This window comes from Metarhizium brunneum, chromosome 2, assembly GCF_013426205.1.
Source record: "Metarhizium brunneum chromosome 2, complete sequence".
NCBI lineage: Eukaryota > Fungi > Ascomycota > Sordariomycetes > Hypocreales > Clavicipitaceae > Metarhizium > Metarhizium brunneum.
The window spans coordinates 5,084,945-5,111,168 of record NC_089423.1 but is presented as its reverse complement, the minus strand read 5'-3'; the positions used below and the strand labels follow the sequence as shown (position 1 = coordinate 5,111,168).

Sequence of the window (26,224 nt, the reverse complement as noted above, 5' to 3'; positions counted from 1 at the left end):
TCTATTATAGCAGCTTAAAAGTCGTGTTTTTCCCAGGGTAGCCTGCTAAGAGAGAGTTATATATATATTATATTATTGCCTTATTATATAAGGTACCTTAGTCTTATAAGCTTTATAAATATAAATTATTAAAAATTTTCCTTTCTAAGAAAAACCTAGTTATTTTACTTATTTTCTCTTAATTATTTTTATATTATAATTAATTATTAAGTAATAAAAGCTATATATTTATAAGTTATATAATACTATTAAAATAAGATAATAATAGGTTTTTATTTTAGTTTTATTTAAAAAGTATATTTAGGTATTATACTTATAAGTTAAGTTTATATTAAAAGTAAAAATTAAATAAAAATAATATTTTAGCTTATTATACTTAATATTTTAATATTTTTTTAATATTATAAAATATTTTAGGTTTTTATAATTAATAAAAATTATAAATAAATTAATAATACTTTAAAGTTTTATTAATTATAATTTTAAATAAAAAATAATTATTAATAGCTTTTTATTATAAATTATATAGTTTTTTTTTAGGGTTATTAACTTTATAAAATAATATATTATTAAATAAAATACTTTATTAATAATTTATAATAAGTATTTTTTTAAGATATTAATTAAATAATTTACTTTAATTATTATTTTTTTAATAAAATTTTATTATTTTAAAATTAAATAAAAAATAAATACTTTTTTTAATACTTTAAAAGCTTTATTATACTTAATTAATTATTAAAAAAATATTTTTTTTTTTAATAATTTTAAAAGTAATTTTATAAAAAAAAAAAGTTTAAAATAAAATTTTAATAAAAATTAATAAAACCTAAAAATTCTTAGATTTTTTTTTTATATATTAAAGGTTTTTAACTTTATATAACCTTAATTTTTTTTAAATTAAAGTAAATGTTTTTATTTATATAAATAATAAATTTTAAGTATTTAACTTTTTAAATATAAAATATATATTTTTTTATATTAAAATATAATTTAATTATATAAAGTTTTATAAATATATTATATATTTTTTATATATAATTTTTTTATAAGCTTTTTAAGTAAATAAAAATATTATTAAAATATATTATAATAAAATTATTTAAGATTTTTTTTAAAGTATTATTAATATATTATTAAAATATTATAAAAGTATTTATTAACTTAAATAAATAAACTAATTACTTAAAAAGCTTAAATTAGGTTTAAAATATAATTAAAAGCTTTTTATTTAATATAATTTAAAGTTTATAAAATATTAATTAAATATTTAGTTTTATAAATTACTTAACTTTAAAAAAAAAATATAATATTTTTTTAATAAATAAAAGTAAATAATAATTTTATTTTATTATTTTATTTAAAGTATAATAATTTATATAAAATTATTATTTTTCTTTTAGCTTTTTAACTAATAATATTAAAATTATAATTAATAAAAAGCTTATTTTAATTTATTTTTTATTTATTAGGTTTATAATTTATTTCTTAATTTTTAATAAATATTCTTATAATATATTATAAAGTAATACTTATAATAAATCTAGGTTAGTTTTATTTAAATATTACTTTAATTATATATAATAATTTAATTAGCTTTAATATAAAAGTAGCTTATTTACTTTTTCTTAGTTAAAAAGGTTTTAAAAGTTTTATAAGTTATAAAAAAACTAAAATAACTTTTTTTATTATTAATTTAAATTAGCTTTTTATATATATAATATTAATATTATTTTATATAAGCTTATAATTATTAATTAATACTTTTTTTTTATTTTTTAAGCTTATTAAATAATATTAATAAATATTAATTTTATTATTAATATTATAAGCTTTTAGGTTTTTTAGTTATTTAACTCTTAAATTATTAAGTTATTTATAATATTAATTATAATTTTTTTCTTAGCTAATTATATATTTATATTATATTATATTATTTATAATATTTTTAATATAATATTTTATATAAAGCCTAATATTATATATATTATTATTAAAAATTCTTAGTTATTTATATTTATTTTAAATTATATTAAGTAAAAAATTAAGAAATATAACTTTTATTATATTATTTTTTTATTTTTTATTTTTATTATAATATATATTTATTATTATTTACTTAATAAAACTAAATTTAATTTTATATATTATATAAATTTTTTATTTATTATTATATAATAATTATAATTTATATTTACTTAAATATTTATAAACTTTAAGAAATTAATTAATATAAAAACTAAGAAAAATAATATATTTATTTTTAATTTAATTTTTTTTAATTTTTATTTTTTATATAATATATTTTTTAATTTATAATTATTATTATATTATAATATTTTTAATAAGAAATTTATTATAAAAGTATTTTATTTTTTAATAGCTTTTTATTTTTATTTATATTAAAAGTAAAATATTTTATTATTATTTTTTTTATATTAAATATTTATAAGTATTATATAAAAAAAAATATATACTTTAAAATATAATAATTTATAAATTTATAATATAAGTATTTTTTTTTTTATATTATTAATTAATTATTTTAATTAATATTTAATAAGCTTATTTTTTTTATTAATTTTAAAGGTAATTATAATTTATACTTTTTTTAAGCTTAGCTTAAAACTTTAATTTACTTATATTTATTATAATTATATTTTTATTATTATATTATTTTTTCTTAAAGTTTATATTATATTTATTTTACTTATTATAAAATTTCTTTTTTAATTATAATAATTTAATACCCCTCTAGAAGAGGTAAAACCGCTAATATAAATTTATTTGGTAGCTTTAGCCTTATAAGCTTTTTTGGCCTTTTTGGCCTTTTTGGCCTCGGCTTTACTAGCCTTATCGGCCCCTTTTGTGGCTAGTCTTATAGCTTTCTTAGTACTACGCTTTAGTTCAGCGTTTTTAGAGGCCTTTTTTTTCTAAATTCCTGATTATCTTCGTAACCTTTTTAATTTCCGCGAAGTCACGACAATATACAAGGTTTAACTATATAACAGTAGCTAAGGCTATCGCGAGGTGGCCGCGACTAGCAGGCTATAGCGCGGTATTAATTACGCTGGTATATTTAACACGTTATAATACGTATATAAATAGTTTACTTTTCTAGTTTTTTACTATTTTTAGCCTAATATAGCCTAATATTATTTTAGATTTTATGCTTATATAATACTAGTATTATATATATAATTTTATTTAATTATAAAGCGAATTAACTAAATATTAATATTAATAATAATTTAATATTTATAATTATATTATAAAAGTAAGCTATTACTTTAATATATTTAAAATATAATATTTCTTAATTAATAATTTTTTTTATCTATATTTATTAAAAAATTATTATAATTTTATTAACTTAATAAAATTTTTTTATTTAAAGCTTTTAATAAGTATAATTTTATTTTTAAATTAAATAAAAAAATTTATAAATAATTTATTTTATTATTATTTTATTTAATTAAGCTTAATAAAAGCTATTTTTTTCTTATAAAAGTTAATATATATAATAGCTAAATAGCTTAAAAATATAACCAAATTATAGCTAATTTTTTTATTATTTTTAAAGTAAAAAGCTATTTAGCCTTAAATTTTAATTAAAAAGTTCTAAAAAATAAAAGCTTATTAATTATAATTATTATTTATAAATATTATATTTATAACTAGCTTATATTATATTAGGTTTTTTTAGGTTATAAATATAGTTTTATTATTATTAAATAAAGCTTTTATTAGAATTAATTTATATTTTATTTAAAGGTTAATATAAGTTAATATTATTATTATAAAAAAATTTTATATTATTTAGTTTTTAAGAAGAAAATATTATTTAATAAGCTTATAAAGCTTTTATACTTAAATAATAATAATTTTTTAAAGTATTATAATATTACTTTAAAAGCTATTAACTAATATAATATTTTTAGGTATAAGTAAGCTTAATTTTATATTAATTATTTATTTTATAAGGTTATTTATAATAAAGTTTATTTTTTATAAAAAATTAATTATATTTATAATTATATATATATATTATTAAATAATAAAAATAAACTTAAAAAAAAAAGAAAAAAAAAAGAAAAAAAAAGGTTTTTTTTTTATTCTTTTTAATATACTTTATTTTAGCTTAAAGTTTATTTATATTAGATTTAGCTTAGTTTTATTTAAGGTTTTACTTAGACTTTAAGGTTTTTAATAACTTAAAGTTTATTTATATTAGGTTTAAGCTAGCTTTACTTAGGATTTTACTTAGACCTAAGCTTTTAGCTTAAGTTTATAATATTAATATAATAGCTTTTTTAAAATTATACTTTAGCTTTATATTTTTAAAGGCCTTCTTTTTTATATTTTTAATAGCTTTATTATTTTTCTTAATTTTTATTAGGTTAGGATTTTTAGCTTTATAATAGCTATTTTTTTTATTATAAAAAGCTTTTAATTTAGTATTAATTATATTATTTTCTAAGCCTTATTAGCTTTTAACCCTTAAAAGTTATAATAAGTAATTTACTTATATTAAGCTTCTTAATATTTTTACTTATATTATTATTATTTATAAATAATTATAATAAATATTAGTAAGTACTTATAGGAAATATATATATATAAAGGTAGTAACTTATAATTAGTTATATTAGGTTTTAATAATAAAAAAGGTAAATAACTTAAATAAAAAGGAATAAAACTAATTTAAAATATAAGTAAAACTATATAAATATATTATATATATAGGTATTTTAGGTTTTTAGTATAACTTAATATAAATTATAAGTATAAAGTTAGTTTACTTTTATAATAATAATAGCTAAGGCTATTATAAAATAGCTTTAGCTAGTAATTATAATATAATACTAATTATACTAGTATATTTAATATATTATAATATATATATAAATAGTTTACTTTTTTAGTTTTTTATTATTTTTAGCCTAATATAACCTAATATTATTTTAGATTTTATACTTATATAATACTTATATTATATATATAATTTTATTTAATTATAAAGCGAATTAACTATAAATTAATAATATTATAATAAAAATTATAAAATTATATATTAGGGCTTATAAAGGATATTATAGGTCTTAATAGTTAGTATTATATATATATATTACCGACCAATAAAATATATATAAGGTTACTTATACTAGTAAATATCTAGATAGTTTTTACCTAGTACTATCTTTTAAAGATTAAGCGTTTACTAATATATCTGCTTTGCTTTCTTATACTTTCTAAGGCTATTAAGTATAATTATAAGGTTATTTATACTCCTAAATATATATAAATGCTTTTTACCTAGCACGGTCTCTTAAAGTTAAGTATTTGCTAATATATCTTCTCTGCCTCCTCGTACTTTCCCAGATTCTCAAGCATCACGCTAAGGTTATTCAGACTGCTAAACGAGGTGATGACGGAGGCTTTAATACAGAGAAGTTTTTTTCTCTTTTTTCTCTTTTTTTCCGGGAATGGAAACATCTGTGCTAATGAACAAATCTCCAGAGGGGTGTCTTCATGCAATTGGCCCGGTCTTGACACCACACAAACAGATCGCAGGATTTGATGACATCTTTAAGCCACATACCCCGCTCCGATGAAATACGAAGTTTTATTCTGAGCATCTTCCTTCCTGTTGTCGGCTCTCGAGCGAAACAAGCCCGCATTAGACAGCTTCAAGCCTTTGCCATGGGACAGAAGAATCCACCACCAGACGAGAGGGTTGTTTACTTGGCCCTAAAAAACCTATTTAAAGGCCAAAATGCGCAAGTCAGAAAGAGCAAGACTGTTGCAAAGCTCATCAAGGGGTCCAACAAAGAGGATGCGGTGGCTAATCTACTGCGCGAGCACGACTTTGATACCATCTGCACCATGGCTGGCCGATTGCTCAGCGCCAAAATATTCGAATCTACGCTCAAAGCGAAAGTACACTTCCCGGAGCTCTTCGACAGTTCCCCTGCACAAAGCGCCGAAAAAGAGGCGTCGGAAGCCGAAGCAGCTCGAAATGAGGCAAACGCAATCAAGGACGCCACACAAAATCGTTATAAAGAAATACAAAGTGATGACCCGCAACATGTTGATGCGGCTCATGGTATGTACCTATTGTTTTGTCCTAGTCCAAGAGACTGACTGGCGACCAGCCGACGATGCAGAGGGTAAACAAGCAGAATTTACCGAGACCCCGACAGTATCCAAACACACAGCAGCGGTAAAACAACATATGGTTCACATGCCATCACTTTTTCCACTTTACCTTCCTCTAAGTGTTCAGCATAAGCTTTTTGTGTATCTGCAGGGGTTGCTTGAACGAGTTTGTTATACTTACGGGACGCAAGCAATGCCGGAGGTCCTGCAGGGTCGTGGATGGGACTGCCCCGAAGCTGTTGAACTGAATCGTTGGACTGACGAATTTTCCAAACGGACAGACATATTTAGAAAGAAACCGGACGTGGGGAAGCCAATCAACCAGCTCTTTCAATCCCTTGCGAATATTCGTCACACAGCGGTTCACCGTATTCGTCTTAGTGCAAAGGGTATCGAGAAATACCTCAGCGATGCTGAGTTATTTGTCACGCTCATTGGCGATACAGTACATCTTGAAACAATTGACAAGCTCCGCCGAGAGACGCTAGCTACTATGGAGGAGCTTGAACGGAATAAACACCTCTTGCAGGTGCGCTTTGGAGAAGAGTTGCGGAATATCGCTGATCAGCGTGCTCAGCTGGACAGTGCCGAAAGGTCTGTCATTGCTGAGATATTGAAAGAAGATAGCGAGTATCAGATTCTAGCAGGAAAACATGTAGAAGAGGCAATTGCGCCGTCTGAAGCATCGTTCTCGACCGCCATTAACGCAGTGGAAGAAAAAGGTGCCATAGACGACGACACTGACAGCACAAACGAGTATTGCCATGATGACGGTCATCACGAAGATGAATGGGGGGATATTGAAAGCTAGTGATATCAATACAAAAAGCGCATAGCTTGTCTTGACCAATTGCTACGCAAGAAGTAAATTCAGCAACCAAATGAGCAGCACCCATCGTACTTGCATCGTCGTGTTGATGCCCATCGTCAAGCTGAAAATGATGCCTGCTATACGGGGAATTGCAACTAAAGTTTATAAAGTAAAATAAATCTAAAAATCTAAAAAAAAATTATTTCTTAATTAAATATTTTATAAGCTTTATTAAACTATTTAATTAAAAGTTTTATTATTAATAAAAGCTATTTTTAAAATATAATTATTTAAAAAAAATACCTAAAACTTTAAAATAAGCTTAATAATTACCTATATAAGAAAATAAAAATTAAGAACTAAAACCTAAATATATTAAAATTTAAGTAAATAATTTATAACTAATAAAAAGCCTAAAAAATAATTTTTAAGCTCTTAAAAAATAGCTTTCGCCGTAGCGATAATACGCCAATTGCAGAAAGGACCTGTGGCACTAAAGAATCCTGCAAGGCTTTTAAGTCTTGACGATCTGCCTAGGCGCAACCTCATCCACACCATCAGCAGCTTCGAGTCCGCGGAGCAGTGCTTGGATGCACATGGCCGAAGCCCACGGGACTTGGCGCGGCTTCTCCAGTGCCAAACGAAGAGTCTGAAAAGACGACGTATGAGCCCCTACTAATAGTCAGTCTTGTCGTATGCTGCTAATCTTGTGTTTAGACGATAGGAAAAGGCGAGGGAAGCTTCAAGGTAATAGGCACCAACCGCTGCAGCAAGTGTGCCGTTACTACTTGGCCCAATGACGGTGTTAATTGGCCTTCTACTAAAGAGAAACTGCTGGTTAGTAACCTAGTTTGATAGCCGAGGACGCATCTCCCAACTAAAATAGGCTCGAGTTGATTGCGGATTCTTAAACGGCACACCAGAGCAGTCTGCTTAGATGAACTCTGCTCGCAGGACAGTAACGGGCAGTGGTTGCAGTCTTGCGCCAACCAAGTACAACATTGCACCGAAGAAGCCAGACAGAATAAAGAACCCTAAACTGCTTACGAACGAGGACAAGAGGCACTTCTCTGACAACTATTGCCTATGCCACTCTTATCGTAGCGGGAGTGAAGAAGATGGAAATAGCAAGATAATCAGAGGATAAAGAGCCTTGGGATGGATCAGAGACCAGTATTGTTTCAAGATCTAGCTATGTGACTTGACTTTCTGACCAATGATACAACACGGAAATCAGCTGTATTGTAATTTTGGAGGTACTACCTCGTCTTGGGACGACATTGTTACACATCGGACACTAGGAACGGTATGCAGCACATTGGCTTCATGAAATTGACTCCAGATTAGCTTATCCTCGTTCAACCGTATCGGCAGACGAATCGACGGTTCGAAACACACGGCAACAACTTCCCGAGTCCCTGTTGCCAACTACCTAGGTAGTCACCAAGCATCGTCAACATGTGACATGGCCCCAAAAACTTCCCTTTACATCATCTTCTCAACAATTTGAACACGCAGACGTTGCACAACGACTCAGAAAACCTTTCCCCCGCACTGAGCACAGAATGGTGTTGTAGTAGCATTGCCGCAGTTGCCGCAATAGCGCGCCGTCTCCCCGTATTGCATCGGGACAGGCTCGACGTTCTGATAGACCGGAGCAGGAGCCTGCGACTTTGTCGGATCCTCATTGTAAGGCTGCTGGAAGTAATTCTGCGGCGGCGCGGCATAAGCGCCGTTCACGGGCGGCGGGTTGACGTAGGTGACGGTCGTCGATGGCTGGGCCCGGTTCCTCCCCTTTACACACCAAACGATGAGAAGAATCCAGGCGGTCAACTTGAGAAGACTGGCAATGACGAAGCAGGCTATGGCGCCATACCAGTTGCCGTCGGTGTAATAGGCGTAGCCGTCGAAGCTGGCAGCCCATGCGCCCATGAGACCTCCCCCAATGATGAAGAAGATGATGGCAGCGATGAAGAAGGAGACGGGCCACCAGCGTGACATGCCTCGTCTCGCAGGGACATGTTGCTGATGCACAATTGTTTGGCCCTGCGGGCTGACCATTTCGTATGCCATTTTGGTGATCAAGACGAATGATGGGGAGAGGGCAAAGGAGACGAGCTCGTCTTGGGGTCGGGGTGAATAAAAAGAGAGGCAAACTTCCTGTCGATTTTCCACAACCTAACCCTCCTCCTTCATAGTGAATCAGCTGCTACAACAGCTGAACTCGCAATTTCGGCTTGCGCGTTTATGTGCAATGGCGCCGGGAAGTCGGCACACATCCAGCCTTCTTGATCATCGTCGCCCATTGACCTTATTCGACCATTGGCAGGTTGAGGCGCCGCCACCATAACAGCTTGACAGCAGAACGTGGCAAGGGTAGCTGAGGCTGAGATGCAGGTTGCAGATGGCACAACCAGGAAGTATTCCTCCTTCGAGCTCCTCTTATGATCTTATCCATTGCGGCGGACCGCCACGGCTTCAGCCCTGCCTATAGTGAAGCCCATGGGGCGCTTCCTGGCTTGATTTGTATCGTCATTATTGGCGCCTCGACAATGGCCATTAGTCTCCATGTTGAATACGGAGCATTGAGATGCATACGGAGCAGCTTTCGGATCCCTCCTGCCAGCACGCAGATGCCTGTACGGGTCACTCTTCCCAGTTGATATTTTGCAATTCTGATGGATGAGTTGGGCAGCAGTGCTCCGTGCCGTCATGAGCGAGCCTATTTTTAGACGATGTGCTCCATGAGTATTTCGATTCGTCCAGTCTGTATATTGACCCCGGCCTGGGCCGTCCGAAGCGCCAGGATTGATCGCCTCAGCTAGGCAATTGCCGCTGGTTCTGGCTTATCAGCCAGCTTAAAAGCCGGGTGAAGCTAGACTTGACTTGGTACTGAATCGTGTCAGTGTCTCGACTTTCACTTACTCCGTGTACGGGGTAGTCGGTGAATAAACATGGTGTGCCCAGCTATTGATGCTGATGGACCTGAAGCGATTCAGCACTTGACAGCAGGAACATCGACATGCAGGCACGGGACATTTTTGGCCCACTAGGAAGGTGCCCACCACAAATTGCTCCACGACTTTTGCCCGTGTCACGTTCTGCTGCGAATCTACCAAAAGTGAAGGGCCCATCGTTCTTCCCTCCTCCCCACGAGCCTCTACCACTCTCTTCGTTCTCTCTCCCGACTTTTTTTTTTAAATCCTAGTTGACATCTTCCCAGTGACCAAAGACGGCAACTCAATCAAGTGGTGTATATTACGCTATGCAATTATATAAATAAACCAGACATGAATTTCATTCAAACGCTCGCCACGTCTACTCCTCCGAGACCAATTTGCCAGGCTGTTCCTGCCCTCCCGACGTAACCTTTGCCTCATCATCGGTCGTCGTCGTCTTGGAGACTGTCAGCACGGTCGGCAACACGATGACCAGGGAGCCGATACACATGCCCCAGTTCATGCCAAACTGGCTCATCGGAGCCACCTTCTGGGCATTGATACGCCACGCCATGGCACCACCAGCGGCCTGCAGAGACTTGTACGCCCCGACGAGGACGGCGGCGCGAGCCGAGCTGTTGGACTCGGTGCCAATGAGCCAGTATGCGTAGCCCTGCCACAGGGCGTCGTAGGCGCCGTAGAAGATGTACAGGAAGATGGGCCCGGTAGAGATACTCCCCTGCTTAAAGTCGACGTCCTGGCGATGGCCGGCGGCCAGCCGGGCGTCCTGCCACTGCTGGAAGCGGTAGCCTCCGCCCCAGATGGCCATGCCGGTGACGAAGACGGCGAGCCAGCCGAGCCTGGCGCGCATGGGGCGGTCGAAGCAGGGCAGGTCGAGGAGCAGCCCGATCAGGAGGCCGCCGAGCATCTGGGCCATCCAGTACAGGGCGCCGTTGAGGGAGCGGGTGCGGATGTTGAAGGTCTCGCCGTTGACCTGGTTCTGCTGGTAGCTGTAAAAGACGTTGGCCGAGTAGAAGAGCGGCAGCATGCAGAGGACGCGCCAGCGGGCAATAGTCTTGAAGGCGGTGGCGGCGGTGCCCGCGAGGGTGTGCTTCTCCGTCTCGACGGCCTTGTTGAGTTGGGCCAGGCGGATGCGGGAGGGCGAGCAGATGAAGACGCCGAGGGTCCAGCCGAACAGCATCATGACCATGAGGGCAATGTAGGTCGAGTCGGAGACGGTGCCGGACGTCGAGTTGTAGTTGAGGCCGAACGAGGCCAGCGAGCCGATGCCGCCGCCGAGGTTGAAGATGACCCAGAAGACGGCGATGGCGCGGCCCTTTTGCGCCTCGTCGACGTACGTCGTCATGATGGCGCCCTGGACGATCCAGACAAAGGAGGCGCCGACGCCGACGACGGCGCCGGATCCAATGACAAAGGCGCCGTTGCCCGTGTGGTTGAAGTTGAGCAGCGATCCGCTGTACAGGGCGTACGTCCAGCCGGCGATGAGAAAGCTGATGCGCGGCCCGAGGATGGAGAAGACGGGCCCGGCGACGGTCAGGGCCGTGGCCGCCGTGGCCGAGAGGAGAGCGACGGTGGCATTGGCGGCAACGGTCGAGTCGACCTGTCCTGAGCCGCCGAGTCCCGTGAGCGCATTGTACATCTAGGGGGTTCAACCTTGTCAGTCTTGTATTCCTGTGTCACGGGAGAAGACGCAAGACGCAAAACGTACCCCGGGCATGCAGAAGCAGATAAAGGAGATGAGCAGGATCTGCGTCCACGGGTGAGAGTAGAAGCGGACAATCTTGGAGGGATGCGGCTGGAAGCCCGTCTCCGTCTCCGGCTCCTCGGGGGACATGGCCCTTGGAGTCGTCGTGGTGTTGTCCGCGTCGTGATTATGAACCGCCGAGGGCTTCTGGTTCTCGGCCGAAGGTACACGATCCGCCTCGTGTGATGACTGTGCCATGGCGAATCCGCAGAGGGGAGGAGGGGACGGAGGGCGCAGCTACTGTGCAGAATCTGGGGAAAGGGGGAAGGAGAATAAAAAAAGAAATGGCTCTACGCTTTTTCTTCCCAGGACGAGCATGGGAGCGCCCCCAAATCTCGGGGTTACAATGGATCATATATCAAGGGCGCCCGACAATCTATGTAAACAGGGGATCTTGCATATCAGAAGCCCTGGCGTAGACCCTCGGCGCGCCCCCAAGCTTGGCAAACTTGGCACTTGGGCATTTGATGGTATTCATGGGCGATTTCCATCAAGTCGTTGCGACAAGGCCGTTGGAATGGGCGCGCAGGTCTGCAAATCCTCACACGTTACATGGTGGCGCTCAACTCCACAGCCGGGTCAACTGGCCTGGTTGCAAGCGGAGCCCGGGGGTAAGCTTGTTTATCCATGTTTGGTCTTGACTCGTGTGATCAAAGACCTTTTGCCGTGGATGGGGGCTCGCTCGTGTGGTGACGATTCCTCTTGGCCGCCTCGCTCTCCCACGGGGGAACTGGAGTCCAGAGGGCGACTTGGAGGTTCAATGTTGCGGGGTGCGTTTTGAGGGGGCGGAAGGGATGGTTCTATTTCGGTGCGGTGCGTTTGCCGGCGGCCATGAGGCAATAAATTATGCATGTAGGTACGTGCAAGGCTGTCGAGGTTGTCAAGGTCCAAGGGCTGATGTCGGCGAACGGAGCAATCGTGCCCGAAAAAGGCAGTTTTGTCGGGCGCCACGTCCGCCCTCACGCCGTTACTGTTTGTGTCTGTGGGATTCAATGTTTTCTGACTGGGCCTCGTAGACTCATTGCAGTTGGCGCTACATACGGAGCATCACATACTCGTAGCGTGGTTGAGCTGGGCCCCTGACCGTCGGGGTTCGTCAGGGTTTGGGTGTTGGTAGTCGGTCGTATCTCGAGTCACTTGTGCGATTTTTTTATTCTTTTCCTTGTGTGTTTTTTTCTTTAACTTTTGGCTTGATTCCGGCTAGCAACTACAAAAAAAATGACGGCCCCATTAGCCGGCCTCCAAACCGAGACGAGAAACCCTCAGACGACGGCCATCGATCGCGTTTCCACCGAGACGCTCTGTCGGATTCTGCACAGCCAAGACGCCGGAATACCTGCCGCCGTCGAGCCATGCATCCCCATCATTGCGCAGGCCATTGACACGCTTGCCGAGCGGCTCCGCGCCGGCGGTCGCGTTTTCTACATGGGCGCAGGCACAAGCGGTCGGTGAGCTTCATTCTCCTGACGACTCACGAGCCCCGGCCACACCCAGAGCTGACCCTCGCCTCAACAGGCTCGGCGTGCTTGACGCGTCCGAGATCCCGCCCACCTACTCGGCGCCTCCCGGCCAATTTGTGGCTCTCATCGCCGGCGGCGACGAGGCCCTCCGGCACGCAAAGGAGGGTGCCGAAGACAGCCGGTCCGGCGCCGAGGCCGACCTCGAGGCGCACGGCTTTGATCCGCAGGTCGACTCGCTGGTTGGAATCGCCTCTTCCGGACGGACGCCCTACGTCCTGGGGGGACTGGAGTACGTCCGGAGGGCCGGCGGCGTCACCGTGGGCGTCGTCTGCGTCGAGCCGTCGGCGGTGGCGAGCGAGGGCAACGCCCAGTATCTCGTGGCCGCCGTGACGGGCCCCGAAGCCGTGACGGGCAGCACGCGCATGAAGGCCGGCACGGCGACCAAGCTGATTCTCAACATGATGAGCACCGGCATCATGGTCAGGCTGGGGAAGACGTATGGCAATCTCGTGAGTCCCGTCTGGCCTGGTGTGCACTTCAACTTGGTCCCGGCAAATGGCGACATTGAAATTGCCTCTTTCGGATGGTATAACAAGCAACTGACCTGTGATTCTGTGAGACCAGATGGTGGATCTGCGAGCAACCAACATCAAGCTGCAGCAGCGGGCAAGGAATATCCTGAGGCTCATTGGAGGCCCGCGCTGCACGCAGTCTGACGAGGAGCTCGGCCGCATCCTGCACGAGTGCCACGGCAGCGTCAAACTCGCCGCCGCCACTATTGTGTTGGGCGTGCCGGTTGCTGACGCCGAAGCCCGTCTCCGGCAGCACGGGGGCCTTCTCGCGAGGGTGATTGAAGAGCATGAGGGCCAGCAAGCGGCTACGGACGAAGCACAGGACGACGGGCTTGTCCTCTGCGTGGACGCCGGCGGCACGAGCTGCAAGGCCGTCATCATGTCCAGGGACGGTGTTTCTGGGTGCGGCGCAGCAGGGCCGTGCAACGTGTAAGTGGCGTCATTCATCATTAATGTCTTCAATGTTAGCAATCGACGCGCGGTCGATGTATTGCGCGCCTGGCTAACTTCTCTGCGTCTCGCGGTAGGTCGAGCATCGGGCTGGATGCAGCCATGGCCTCCATGTCGCAGGCGATCCAAGAGGCGGCAGACGACTGCCCCGTGACCAAGGGTCGCAAGTTTGGCCACATGACCTTTCAATCGGTATGGATTGGCATCGCCGGATACGAGCGGCCGGCTCTCGCGCAGTCACTCGGCGACGCAGTCTGTGGGCTTGTCAAAACGCCGCCTGGGACGCGGCCACGCATCACGGCCGACACGGACCTGTTGTCCGCGTCCATGTCTGTGAAACGGGACATCGACTCCGTCATCGTCCTTGTCTCTGGCACCGGCTCCATCGGCACCAGCTTCAGACGAGCCGGGCTGGGCTTCCAGCGCACCGCGCGTGTCGGCGGATGGGGCCATTTGCTGGGCGATGACGGCTCGGGCTACAGCATCGGACGGGAGGCCCTTCGCAGGGCCCTGCGAGAAACAGACGTTTATCGGATGACCCATGATGGAGCGACTACTGCTGCTTCCCCGGCGCCATCTCTGTCTCCGCTGTCACAGGCTATCTTCAGGCACTTTGAGCATCAATATCCCGCCAGTAACCCCGGTGATCTCCTCAGCGCCATCGTCATGCCCTTCTCGGGGCTTGGCGCGGCAGAAAATGCCTCTTTGGGCACGACCAAGCGTATTGCCGGGGTTGCCAAGATTGTCTTGTTCATGGCCGCTGCGGGCGACGACGAGGCAAAGAGCCTCGTGGCCGGCGGGACTGCGAGTCTGGCTGAGCTGGTGACGCTGTTGGTAAGGGGCCAGGGCATGGACGTGTCGAGATGTGGACTCGTCTTGGCGGGCGGCCTGATGCAGAGCGAGCTGTATAGAGACGCTCTGCTTGATGCTGTCAGGAAGCAGCTTGGGGAATTTGGCCAAAGTGCGACTGTGAAGCAGCCCGCGTTTGATGGCGCCGAGTTGCTCGCAAAGGGGTTGTAGGGCCGCACTTGGATATATTGGACCAGCATTTGACTCAATACTAGATATTACGCACCGAGATGATGGGGCATTTGGGTGTACTATACTCCGTACGCAGACAGATGCTGGCATTTTAGATAATACAAACGGAGGCTGTATCCTATCCAGTAGAGACGAAACTCCAAGACGCGACAGACTCACACACCAAGGAGCACATTCTATCTGCACATACAACATCGCCATGCTCGCAGACGGCCGTTGTAACGTTCGCCCAAGGTGGACTCGTCCCAACATTAAAGCCAAAACTGCCACCCCTGCCGTGTATTGGCCTTTTTGTCCTCTGCATGTCTCGGCTGAGACTCCATCATCTCCACTGTCGTTCCACCGTGCGTCGAGAACATCTTTATCTTTTCCGTATCGACCCCACCATGGGGCCCATTGCCCAGCGTTTTGCAAGGTGCCATTGATGGAACTTTTTTCCCGGGCGTCTTTTCCATCAGCCAGTCATTGCTCCGGAACGAACGGAAGAAGATACGGAGCAGTTGGGGGTCATCGCTTGTCGTCTTCCCCAGAGTGTCGAGTTGTGCGGATATTGCGCGTCTAGTCTGGGGTGCGTGCCAACGAAAAAAAGTCTGGCAGATTGAAGGGGGAGCTGATCGGCAGTTTTTATCAGTTCGTTACTTTTGCGCAAACCCGGAGGCTTGTAACGGACCGCAGGTTTAGTAGTCCTCCAATGTTTGCTGTTCTGCATGGAACATTGGCAGATTACGAGACGAGCCACGATGGAATTGATCTCTTTGATAGACTTGGGTCCCTGAACAGAAAAGACAGTACTAGTATCAATAGTCTTTTCCCCGAAACACGTGACGAACCAAGGTTGTCAATTGACAAAAGACAAGGTACATGGATGGTAGTAGTACTAGTAGTATATTGGCCAATAGGCAAAGAGGCTGTGTTGGCAACCGGGCCCCGTCCTGGGAGTCTTCATTACCAAAAGTTCTTTAGGATGTGGCTATCGAGCCAGACTTTGACGGCGATTGCCGACAAAGAAGGCACTTCTAGAACAAAATCCAGTACACATGTACCCTGCCCCGATGTGCCGAGAGGCGCTGCATTGAAAAGGGCCATCTTGGCGTTGCACGCAACCAGACATTGGAAACATCGCCGACCACCCCATTTACCGCTGCTATTGTGTTTCGTGTGCTGCTGGCGAGACCATTGATTGTTTTGCAGCCCTGAGATGGTTTGGAAAATGTCAAGGTCTGCTTGTGTGCGACTCGCTCACTGCCGCACGGCCAACCCATACAATTGCTAGTCATGCTAGTCGTTCCAAGATTGTGCGTCCATCTTGGCATCTGTACGGAGTACACAGCCTACAGATGCTTCAAGATAAGGCCTTTTATTGCCGTGTCTCGTAAATGCACAAATACAGCAATTTCCTGCATTTCAAACGCCGTCGCTATGCATACACAGACCTAATCATGCGCATGATAATGCCAGTCACCTAGTCCCCTTGGCCCTCGGTCCCTCCCTTGATTCCTTCCAAAATGCCGGCCCATTGCCCGCTAGGTCGAACTTTGGCCACGTATGAGAACCGATCACAGGCAATCTTGCGAATCAGCAGCGTGTCCTTGGCCCTCTTCAACGTCCTTCCCTCACCCGTTGTGAGGTATTCTTCGAACCAAGTTTCTTCCAGCGAATCAAAAGGCATAAACGCCAGTTCGCTCGTGCGGCTGGGCAAGTCGTCGCCACCGCCATTATTGAGCACACATGAGATCCATCGGCGGAACAATTGTTCTCTGGTGTGTTGCGGGTGCGTGCGCGAGTATAGAAGCGCCTGTGTGACATTCGTGCGAGCCATGGCGTCGTAGAGAAGCTCAAGAGCAACCGGGGACTTTAAAATTGGCTGCACCGAGTAGAAATACGACAAAGCGAGAGTGTAGTCCTGGTCTGACGCCTGCTTGATCAAGGCAATGATGATGTCGTCGGCGAAATCAGGATTTAATGACGGATGCGCGACGTATTCAATAGCTCTCTGCACCATCATGTGAGTAAGAGAGAGAGAAAAAGACCTCTCAGGAAGTGTTCAGGTAGTCTTACAGAATACTCCTCTCTATCCATGTGCCATAGGCCTTTCATAAAGAGCTGGTAGTTAGCCGGCATGCCAGACAAGCTGGCAAAGCTCTCTGATACAAAAACCTCTTTGCTCGCATCGTCAAAATCCAGGAGGATATAGTAAAGGAGGGAGAATTTGTGGTGCATCGACATTCCCGCTTCGCAGATTTGCTGATGTAATTGTCGGAGCGCATTCTCGGTCTTTGGGGGATACACCTTGGCTGTAATGGGCAATATTGTCAGCCAGGCCATTCTTAAACAGAGCTCCGTAGGCGCCAGATCCAATCCAATATGGCTCACCTTTGGAAATACCAAGCGCTCGCATTACTCGGTCAATGAATAAGACATCATCGGCATTCTTGCGATGCGCTTCAATGTCGTGTTGCAGCCTGCGATCGTACGGGAGCTGAACTTCCGTGGGAAAGACATCGTGAAAGCTAGTATAGTTGAACATGGCTTCTGCCAAGGTATGCCCAGGGGCCCGTGATGGTTTATTTGCAACCCGAGTTCTGTCCGAATATTGGAGTAGTTAAACCAGGCAATTCGCCGAGCTTGGGTACTGGAACGAGACTCAAAGAACAAGGCATCTTGACGCGCTGTCACGTGTGACTGTCTAGTCGCCGCGAGGGTGTGGCGTCGTGGCTGACGGACTGTGTGGCTGCACTTGCATTGTTTACAAACGACCCTTTGGGACATTTCCAAACAATAGCTGGCAACGCGGGGCGACGACAACCACTTGGATCTAAACCTCAACTCACCATTAATTGCGCCGTGTCTACGCGACCGTTGCTGTGCCCATTCAGGAAGTCCAGGAGACTTTCACATTCCGCTACGAGGGCAATTCCACTTTGCAATTTTCTTTTTTTTTTTTTTACCTCTACACGACACCTAGATATCTGCCGTTCGCTCGTGCGGCTCCCACACAAAATGTCGGCCGCTGCCCCAACGAGGCCATCAAGACGCGCCGCGATGAGGCGAGCGGCTATTATCGACTCCGATGACGAGGATGAAATCGGCAATACAACAAAGATACGCGCTGATGACGAAGCCGAATACACTCCTGAAGCTTCGAGGACAACTCGACGCCAAACTCGCGGTGGGCGGTTGTCTGTCGCGCCTGGTTCCGCACCTACACGACGAAGATCGCGCGTCAAGAAGCAGTCCATCGCATCCACTGAGCCAGATGAGCTTGAAGGAGGGCCGGACTCAAGCCATGCTGTTGATGCCGATACCACCATTCAACAAACCGCTCAAACGCCTCCCAAAAAGCCATCACCGAGAAAGAGGAAGAGCGCTGCGCCTAGAGCATCGATTGCTCCCACAGAAGACCTGGCGCCACCAGTACCAAAGCAGCCCGAGCCTTTCGAAGGACCCCAGGCTCACGGATCACCGCTGGCAGACATCACGGCTGTCAGCGTGAATGCGGCGCAAAATGTCGAGGAGACACAAGCCAACGTCAAGCCTATCAAGCCGTTTGATTCCATCATGGATAAGCCTCTAGATATCATACTCAAATCCCGAACCACAACAATCCCATTTGTTGAGGAACCATCAACGTCCCCCAAGTCTCGGATTGTGTTGACTCATTTGATTTTGAACAACTTCAAGAGTTACGCTGGCCGTCAAGAGGTCGGCCCTTTTCACGCCTCGTTTTCATCTGTCGTTGGGCCCAATGGTTCTGGCAAGTCCAATGTCATTGACTCCCTGCTTTTTGTGTTTGGTTTCAGGGCCAGCAAGATGCGCCAGGGTAAAATCTCGGCTCTGATTCACAATTCTGCTCAGCACCCAAACTTGGAGTATTGCGAAGTTGAAGTCCACTTTCAGGAAGTCATTGATAAGCCTACCGGCCACGAGATTATCCCCAATTCGAAACTCATCATTTCTCGAAAGGCCTTCCGCAACAACACGAGCAAATACTACATCAATGGCAAGGAGTCCAACTTTACGACTGTCACGACATTACTCAAGAACCATGGTGTCGATTTGGATCACAAGCGATTCTTAATTCTTCAAGGAGAAGTCGAATCAATTGCTCAAATGAAATCAAAGGCCGCTAACGAGCACGAGGACGGCTTGCTTGAATACCTCGAGGATATTATTGGCACCTCCAAATACAAAACTCCTATTGAAGAGTCGGCCGCTGAGGTCGAAACTTTGAACGATGTGTGCATGGAGAAGAGCGGGCGTGTGCAACATGTCGAGAAAGAGAGGAACAGTCTCGAGGATAAAAAAGACAAGGCTCTCGCGTACATACGCGACGAAAACGAGCTAACCATGAAGCAATCCGCTTTATACCAGCTTTTTATTCACGAATGCAATGACAATATTACTGTCACCGAGGAAGCAGTCAACCAGATGCAAGCCCAGCTCGATGCAGAACTTGAAAAACACCAAGGCAGTGAGCAGTTCATCAAGGACCTTGAAAAACAGTACACAAAGGGAACCAAGGAAGTTGAAACACAAGAGAAGCAAACCCAAAGCCTTGTCAAAGAACTAGCAAAGTTCGAACAGGAGCGCGTCAAGTTCGATGAGAAGCGCAAGTTCCTTGTCGAAAAGCAGAAAAAGCTCGAAAAGACTATTAATAACGCTCAAAACGCAACCAACGAAGCAGACGAAACTATTGAGGAAACCAAGCAAGATATTGAGACCCGAACACAAGAAGTCGCTGACCTCGAGTCCCAAGTCAAGATCGAGGAAGCCGAGCTGGCCAATATCCGAGAAAGCCTCAAAGGCAAAACTCAGGCTTTCTCCGATAAAATCGCAGCCAAGCAGAAGACTCTCGAACCTTGGATGGAGAAGATTAATCAAAAGCAGTCTGCTATTGCTGTGGCCGAGAGTGAAATGAACATCCTCAAAGAAAAGGCAAATGCTGGCGCTGTCGCAATCGAAGAGCTTGAGGGCAAGATTACCACTATCGAAACGGACAAAGCGGCCAAGGCCAAGGAACTCAAGGCTTGCGAAAAGGAGAAATCCGAACTCCAGAAAGAGGCTGAAAAAATGAACTCTGAGCTCGCAATTTTGGCTCAGCAAGAGCCCAAGATCCAAGCCAAGATTTCTAATTCACGACAAAAGGCTGACGAGGCTCGTTCGAGTCTAGCAAGTACGCAGGCTCGTGGCAATGTTCTCACAGCTTTGATGCGCATGAAAGAATCTGGCCGAATTGATGGTTTCCACGGACGTCTTGGCAATCTAGGAACCATTGACCAAAAGTACGACGTTGCGGTTTCAACGGCCTGCTCCGCGCTCGACAATTTCGTCACCGAGTCGGTTGAGTCTGGTCAGCAGTGCATCGAGTATCTAAGAAAGAATAACTTGGGTCGTGGCAATTTTATATGCTTGGACAAGCTCAGATCACGAGACATGTCTCCTATCCAGACACCAGAGAACGCACCACGCCTGTTTGATCTGGTCAAATCCAAAGACAAGTTCCGTCCAGCTTTCTACCACGCAATGCAGGACACATTGGTCGCCAACGATTTAGCCCAAGCTAATCGTATCGCATATGGAGCCAAGAGATGGCGGGTAGTGACCTTGGCTGGTGAGCTCATCGACAAGTCCGGCACTATGTCTGGCGGCGGGACTACTGTGAAGAAGGGACTGATGTCTTCCAAGATTGTTGCAGATATCAGCAAGGAGCACGTTGCCAAGCTCGAAGAGGATCGAGATCAATGGGAAACCAAGTTCCAAGAGTTCCAAGAGTATCAGCGTGAATGCGAGGGTAAGCTCAAGGACCTCAATGAAAAAATCCCTCAGCTCGAGACAAAGATGCAGAAGCTTGGCCTCGAGATTGAAAGCGCTACACGCAATCTTTCGGATGTAAAGAAACGTATCAAGGAAGTCAGCCAAGAGCATCAGCCATCAACATCCGACTCATCTCGTGTCGCCGCTTTGGAGAGGGAGGTTGCGAAGCTAAATGGGGAAATTGAGCAACTTCGTGGGGAGACTGCCAGTGTGGAGGAAGAGATCAAAGCTCTGCAGGAGAAAATCATGGAAGCTGGTGGAGAGAAGCTGCGAAGCCAGCGTGCAAAGGTTGACGACCTCAAGGAGCAAATCAACTCTCATAACGAAGAGACGTCGAATGCGGAAGTCCGCCGAGTCAAGGCCGAGAAACAAAAAGTTAAACTTGGAAAGGACATGGCCAAGGCCAATAAAGAGTTGGAGAACGCAGTGAGAGAGCTAGAAAACCTTGAAGCCGATGTCAACAACCAGGGCGAGAAGTCGGACGACCTCAAGGCTCAGGTTAAGGAGGCGGAGGCGGATTTGGCATCAAAAAGGGAAGAGCTCAGGGCCTTCAAGAAGGAGCTTGATGCCAAGACAGCGGAGCTTAACACAAGTCGTGCCGTGGAGATTGAAATGCGAAACAAATTGGAGGAGAACCAAAAGACTTTGGCTGAGAATGAAAAAAGACATCGATACTGGGAAGACAAGCTGTCAAAACTAGTCTTGCAGAACGTTGAGGACCTCGTTGGTGCGCCCAGCCCTACCGAACAAGCTGCTAAAGCTGAGCAGCCCGAAAAGGAAGAAGACTCCTCGACATCCAACGAAGACATTGAAATGGCCGAATCTGAAGCGGAGGAAGCTGAAGATGCCAGCATGGCCGATGCATCTACAACAGAAAAGTCAACGGAAGGTGGTTCAAACAACCCACCTTACGAACTACCCAGATACACACCCGACGAACTGGCTGACATGAGTAAGGAGACCTTGAAGGGCGAGATCGCTGCACTGGAGGAGAAGACACAGAACGCCAGCGTCGACCTTGGGGTTTTGGCCGAGTACCGCCGCAGAGTAGAGGAACATGCGGCTAGGTCCTCAGATCTACAAGCAGCAATCAACCAGCGAGACGCGGCCAAGAAGCGTTGTGACGACCTCCGAAGACGACGATTGGAGGGCTTCATGGAGGGTTTCAGCGCCATCTCGCTTCGCTTAAAAGAGATGTACCAAATGATCACAATGGGCGGTAACGCAGAACTGGAGCTTGTGGACAGTCTTGATCCATTCAGCGAAGGTATCCTTTTCAGCGTGATGCCACCCAAGAAAAGCTGGAAGAATATCGGCAACTTGTCTGGAGGTGAAAAGACGTTGAGTAGCTTGGCTCTAGTCTTCGCCCTGCATCACTACAAACCTACACCACTGTATGTCATGGATGAGATTGATGCCGCGTTGGATTTCAGAAACGTAAGTCGACTTCTTCAACCAGAATGATGTAATGCTCCATGTTCTAATGATGTTTGACAGGTCTCCATCGTTGCCAATTATATCAAGGAGCGAACCAAGAATGCTCAGTTCATCGTCATCTCATTGAGGAATAACATGTTCGAACTTGCGGCTCGTTTGGTCGGAGTTTACAAGGTCAATCACATGACCAAGAGTGTTACTATTGAGAACAAGGATTATATCGACCGACCACAGCCACAACCACAACAACGACCGCAGCCAGGCACTGGTTTCACCACAACCCTGGCCCTCAGATGAGGACGACGTAATGGGAGATGAGAACGAGATTCTGCATGTTCTTTGTACATAATGGAATTTGGGAACTGGACTGGGTAGATATTTTGATGACGGGTCATGATAGCAAAGGTTGCCATGGTGTTTTATGTAAATTTTTTTGGATGGCGGAAACGGAGCATTCATCATATTGAAACTATAGAGAGCGAGAGTGGATGTAATTGCCTATTTTCAACTTGCCTCTGTCTACATTCAGGGAGACGCAAGGCCATGCAGCTCGATTTCCGCTCTCAACAGGTCCTCGCATGTCGTACGGTCAGAGTCACGATCCTGTTCCAGCTCTTTGCCTTGGAAGCCGAGTGGCTCGAGTTGGAGATGCCAAGTTGGGATCTGAGAGTCACACTCAAAGTCGAGTAACACCCGTGGCGTTCATAGCCATGTGGGTGTTGCAAATATCAGACAGTTTGAGTGGCTGATGTATCGCTTTGCTTCAATCCAACGTGGTACACGGTTCAGCTGGGCAACGGCAGGGTACACCATCGAATAGCAGAGTACGGGATCTTCTCCCGAGACTCCATCGCTAAGCATACTCGGACAAGCGAGTTGTAATATAAGTCAGGCTCGTGCTTGGCTAGCGAGCGTCGAAGATGGCGTACTCTGAAACTAAACCACGAAATGAAGGAGGCGAGGAGACTCATTTCTAAACAAGTCTCTTGTGACCCGATGGGAAATATATAATGGAATAACCAGCATCGGCTGGGCGCGACACTGTTGTCGAGTCTCCAACTTGGCTGTGTCGAATCGGCCTTTCCAGTCACTCTTTACCATGTGTTATTCCGCCATGCTTCTCTTCTTCATTCTCGCTCTTCTTCACGCCGTTTCGGTCTTTGCGAGCGGTAACATTGTGCTTGTTTGTACGAAAGACGCTCTTTACAGCTCTCTGTACCAGAATGGCCGGCAGTTTTGTTCGTCTGTCCTTGGCAAGCCGCCCTGTGAGGTTGTGACGCCAACGGCTTACGCGACCTATGACCCGGCTGTGATTTCTTCCCGCGTATGTATTTCCTTGGAGAGTCTATTGTATGCAGCGTTTCTAAGTTGAGCATAGTGCAGCTGTGTATTGATGGACAAATGTCTTCCTCGCCCGACGGACAGCTCCTCAACGACAACCCGAGCGGCCAGCTCGACTGTGTCTTCTACATCGAGCTCACATCTTAGTCGTAATAGGACTTGCTCCGACCATGCTACTTCGACTGCTGCAGGTGGGACGAGCTCGACTAAGTGTGCTGCTTCGCATACTGTGTCATCAAGCTCGAACCGGACTACGGTAGACATAGATTCAACGGCGGTCTACACCTCCTCGTCAGTGTCAACCTCGTACATGTATACCAATAGTTCTTCGAGCATTTCCTACTCAAATACAACCAGCTCGGTTTCACCAACCGCTACAGTGTCAAGCGTTCTCTCTGGAATAACTTCCAGCTCCAGTTCAACGCACTCTCTCAACTCATCCACCAGCAGTGTCACACACTCGACAGATACTCAAAGCAGCTTTAAACCTTGGTCTTCATCACAGTCCAGCTCCACGAACGGTACCTCGAGCAAGACCTCAATCTCGTCAACTTCAGATAGTGTGACTGATTCGTGGCTGCTTCCAACCATTACTCTTACTCCGATTCCTAGTGCAAACATTTCAACGGTGCATTTGACCCTTCCAGGATCGAGTTTGTTGTCCACTTCTACAAATGCGACTTCTACCGTCAACAGGACGGTTCCAGTGTCTCTATTAACGCATGATTCCACGTCCGGTAGCATTAGTTCCAAGACGTCGTCATTGCTTGTTTCAACAATCAACACGACTACAACACAGACTCTTTCCAAATTGAGCACCTCTGCGTACATCTCAACCTCAGCTTCCACTACTTCCTCGCCCTCTCTTTCAGTTGCCAACTTTACGCTAGTGACCCGTACAGCGGCAATCGCAGAGGAGACTTGCTACCAGTTTCCCCAAGATCCGGATGCCGGAAACAAAGATCGCAGCGCAACCTTGCATAATGACCAAGTCGCGGAGCGAAATATTACGCTTCCTTCCCCATATATCGAGTCGGTATTCTTCGACTCGGCTGGGATCGATCCAATCTTTCTCACGTTGTGGGACGCATTGAACGGAACCTACTACATGGACGTGTCTAACAGAAGTCGTGTATCTATCATGGACTCTCAAAAGAATTCGATGCTCATCGACGCGAATGGGATTCATTTCTCTACCAACACCTGTGCATTCGACGTTTCCATCACCATCCAAGACATGTACGAGCAGTTGGAAAGTCTTTCGGGCGAAGTTTGCGCCAAGTCCATCTCCAACAAGCGCTCCATGGAAGAGTCCAGCTTCGAACAAGTCCTTTTTCTCAAGGATCAATGCGGAAACGGCATCAAACGGGCCCTCCGGACATATCCTACCCTCAGTGTTGGCGATTCGGACTGCATGGACACAGAGGTGGACTCATCCACAGGCAAGTGGACTTTTCTGTGTCCATTCCCTGGCTCAGATTCTGGAAATAGTAGGTGTCGCGCCTCCGTAAACAACGACATTGTTCGGTTCTTGTTCACGGATCCATTCGGCGAAGCCTGTCCCGACCTGTCCACGGTGGCGACCACTCTCGCAGCCACGGCTCGAGATTTTCTCAACGAGCATTCCCTCGAAGAGGAGCTATATCAGCTACCTCTCAGTGGGACGCAAAAGAGCCAAGTTGACGCCACGGTCAAAAAGTACGGCCAACTATGGAATGTCTTCAAACAGGCCTTGGCCAAGGGTACGGCGGGCACGCCTGGCCAAGGGAGCAGCACACTGGAGCAATACATCAACATGTACAACAAGTATCGAAGTTTCGAGGGTGACATCTGCAACGACTTGCATGCTGGCGATCTCCCGCTCAACATGAGCCTCCGAGCTGGTGTGACTACAATAGACTCGATTACGTCGCTGAAGGCAGCGCCGGAAAACCCCAAGCCATTCAACATTACTGTTCAAGACTCGAATCAAATAGCTTGCTGTAAAAACGGTAGCAAGTCTTCGTTGAATAGGCCCCGGGGAACCTGCTCGTATCCGGAAAACGCCACTGTTGGGGATTCAGATTGTGTTTGTGGACAGACTCCGGGCGGTGACGCCATCGCGTTTGAGTACATGGAGTGCGCCAACTTTGTGAGCCGGTGCACGTCCGATGATGATTGCGCAAAGGCGGGATATAAGACGTACAAGTGTCTTACTGGAAGTTGCTGCGGAGGAGGTGTTTGCTTTGATCCCTACGCTTGTTCGCAGAAAGGGGTACCGTTGATTTGAGTTGGTGTTGAGTCTATAGGGTATTCCCATCTATGTAGGCACTGTAGACGACCACTTGTTCCAATTAATGAGATGCGTGTGCGCAATTTCAAACCGGAGCCTGTCCAATGTCACAAAAAGGTTGAGTCGAATATCTTTTGCATTTGACAAGCAAGACATATTTTTT

The 26,224-nt window shown here is 43.8% G+C and overlaps 7 protein-coding genes across 7 annotated transcripts; 4 read left to right on the top strand and 3 right to left on the bottom strand.

The window, feature by feature from the left end:
* Positions 1-5,703: 5,703 nt before the first annotated feature.
* On the top strand, positions 5,704-6,970 carry G6M90_00g044970 (uncharacterized protein; the record flags this gene model as incomplete). Its single annotated transcript, XM_014692340.1, has 2 exons — positions 5,704-6,106; positions 6,156-6,970. The coding sequence occupies 2 exons, from the start codon at positions 5,704-5,706 to the stop codon at positions 6,968-6,970; spliced, it is 1,218 nt and encodes a 405-aa protein (XP_014547826.1).
* Positions 6,971-8,503: 1,533 nt separating this feature from the next.
* G6M90_00g044960 (uncharacterized protein) lies at positions 8,504-9,043 on the bottom strand (the record flags this gene model as incomplete). The annotated part of the gene is made up of 1 exon (XM_014692339.1): positions 8,504-9,043. One exon carries the CDS (start codon positions 9,041-9,043, stop codon positions 8,504-8,506), a length of 540 nt encoding a protein of 179 aa, XP_014547825.1.
* A 1,245-nt stretch (positions 9,044-10,288) lies between these two features.
* G6M90_00g044950 (uncharacterized protein) lies at positions 10,289-11,872 on the bottom strand (the record flags this gene model as incomplete). Its single annotated transcript, XM_014692338.1, has 2 exons — positions 10,289-11,569; positions 11,639-11,872. 2 exons carry the CDS (start codon positions 11,870-11,872, stop codon positions 10,289-10,291), a joined length of 1,515 nt encoding a protein of 504 aa, XP_014547824.1.
* A 1,020-nt stretch (positions 11,873-12,892) lies between these two features.
* murQ_1 (N-acetylmuramic acid 6-phosphate etherase) lies at positions 12,893-15,176 on the top strand (the record flags this gene model as incomplete). The annotated part of the gene is made up of 4 exons (XM_014692337.1): positions 12,893-13,122; positions 13,190-13,643; positions 13,759-14,135; positions 14,234-15,176. 4 exons carry the CDS (start codon positions 12,893-12,895, stop codon positions 15,174-15,176), a joined length of 2,004 nt encoding a protein of 667 aa, XP_014547823.1.
* A 1,483-nt stretch (positions 15,177-16,659) lies between these two features.
* ELYS lies at positions 16,660-17,724 on the bottom strand (the record flags this gene model as incomplete). Its single annotated transcript, XM_014692336.1, has 3 exons — positions 16,660-17,190; positions 17,256-17,491; positions 17,571-17,724. 3 exons carry the CDS (start codon positions 17,722-17,724, stop codon positions 16,660-16,662), a joined length of 921 nt encoding a protein of 306 aa, XP_014547822.1.
* A 473-nt stretch (positions 17,725-18,197) lies between these two features.
* On the top strand, positions 18,198-22,745 carry cut3 (Structural maintenance of chromosomes protein 4; the record flags this gene model as incomplete). The annotated part of the gene is made up of 2 exons (XM_014692335.1): positions 18,198-22,448; positions 22,509-22,745. The coding sequence occupies 2 exons, from the start codon at positions 18,198-18,200 to the stop codon at positions 22,743-22,745; spliced, it is 4,488 nt and encodes a 1,495-aa protein (XP_014547821.1).
* An 817-nt stretch (positions 22,746-23,562) lies between these two features.
* G6M90_00g044910 (uncharacterized protein) lies at positions 23,563-26,058 on the top strand (the record flags this gene model as incomplete). Its single annotated transcript, XM_014692334.1, has 2 exons — positions 23,563-23,772; positions 23,827-26,058. The coding sequence occupies 2 exons, from the start codon at positions 23,563-23,565 to the stop codon at positions 26,056-26,058; spliced, it is 2,442 nt and encodes an 813-aa protein (XP_014547820.1).
* Between the last annotated feature and the right edge of the window lie 166 nt (positions 26,059-26,224).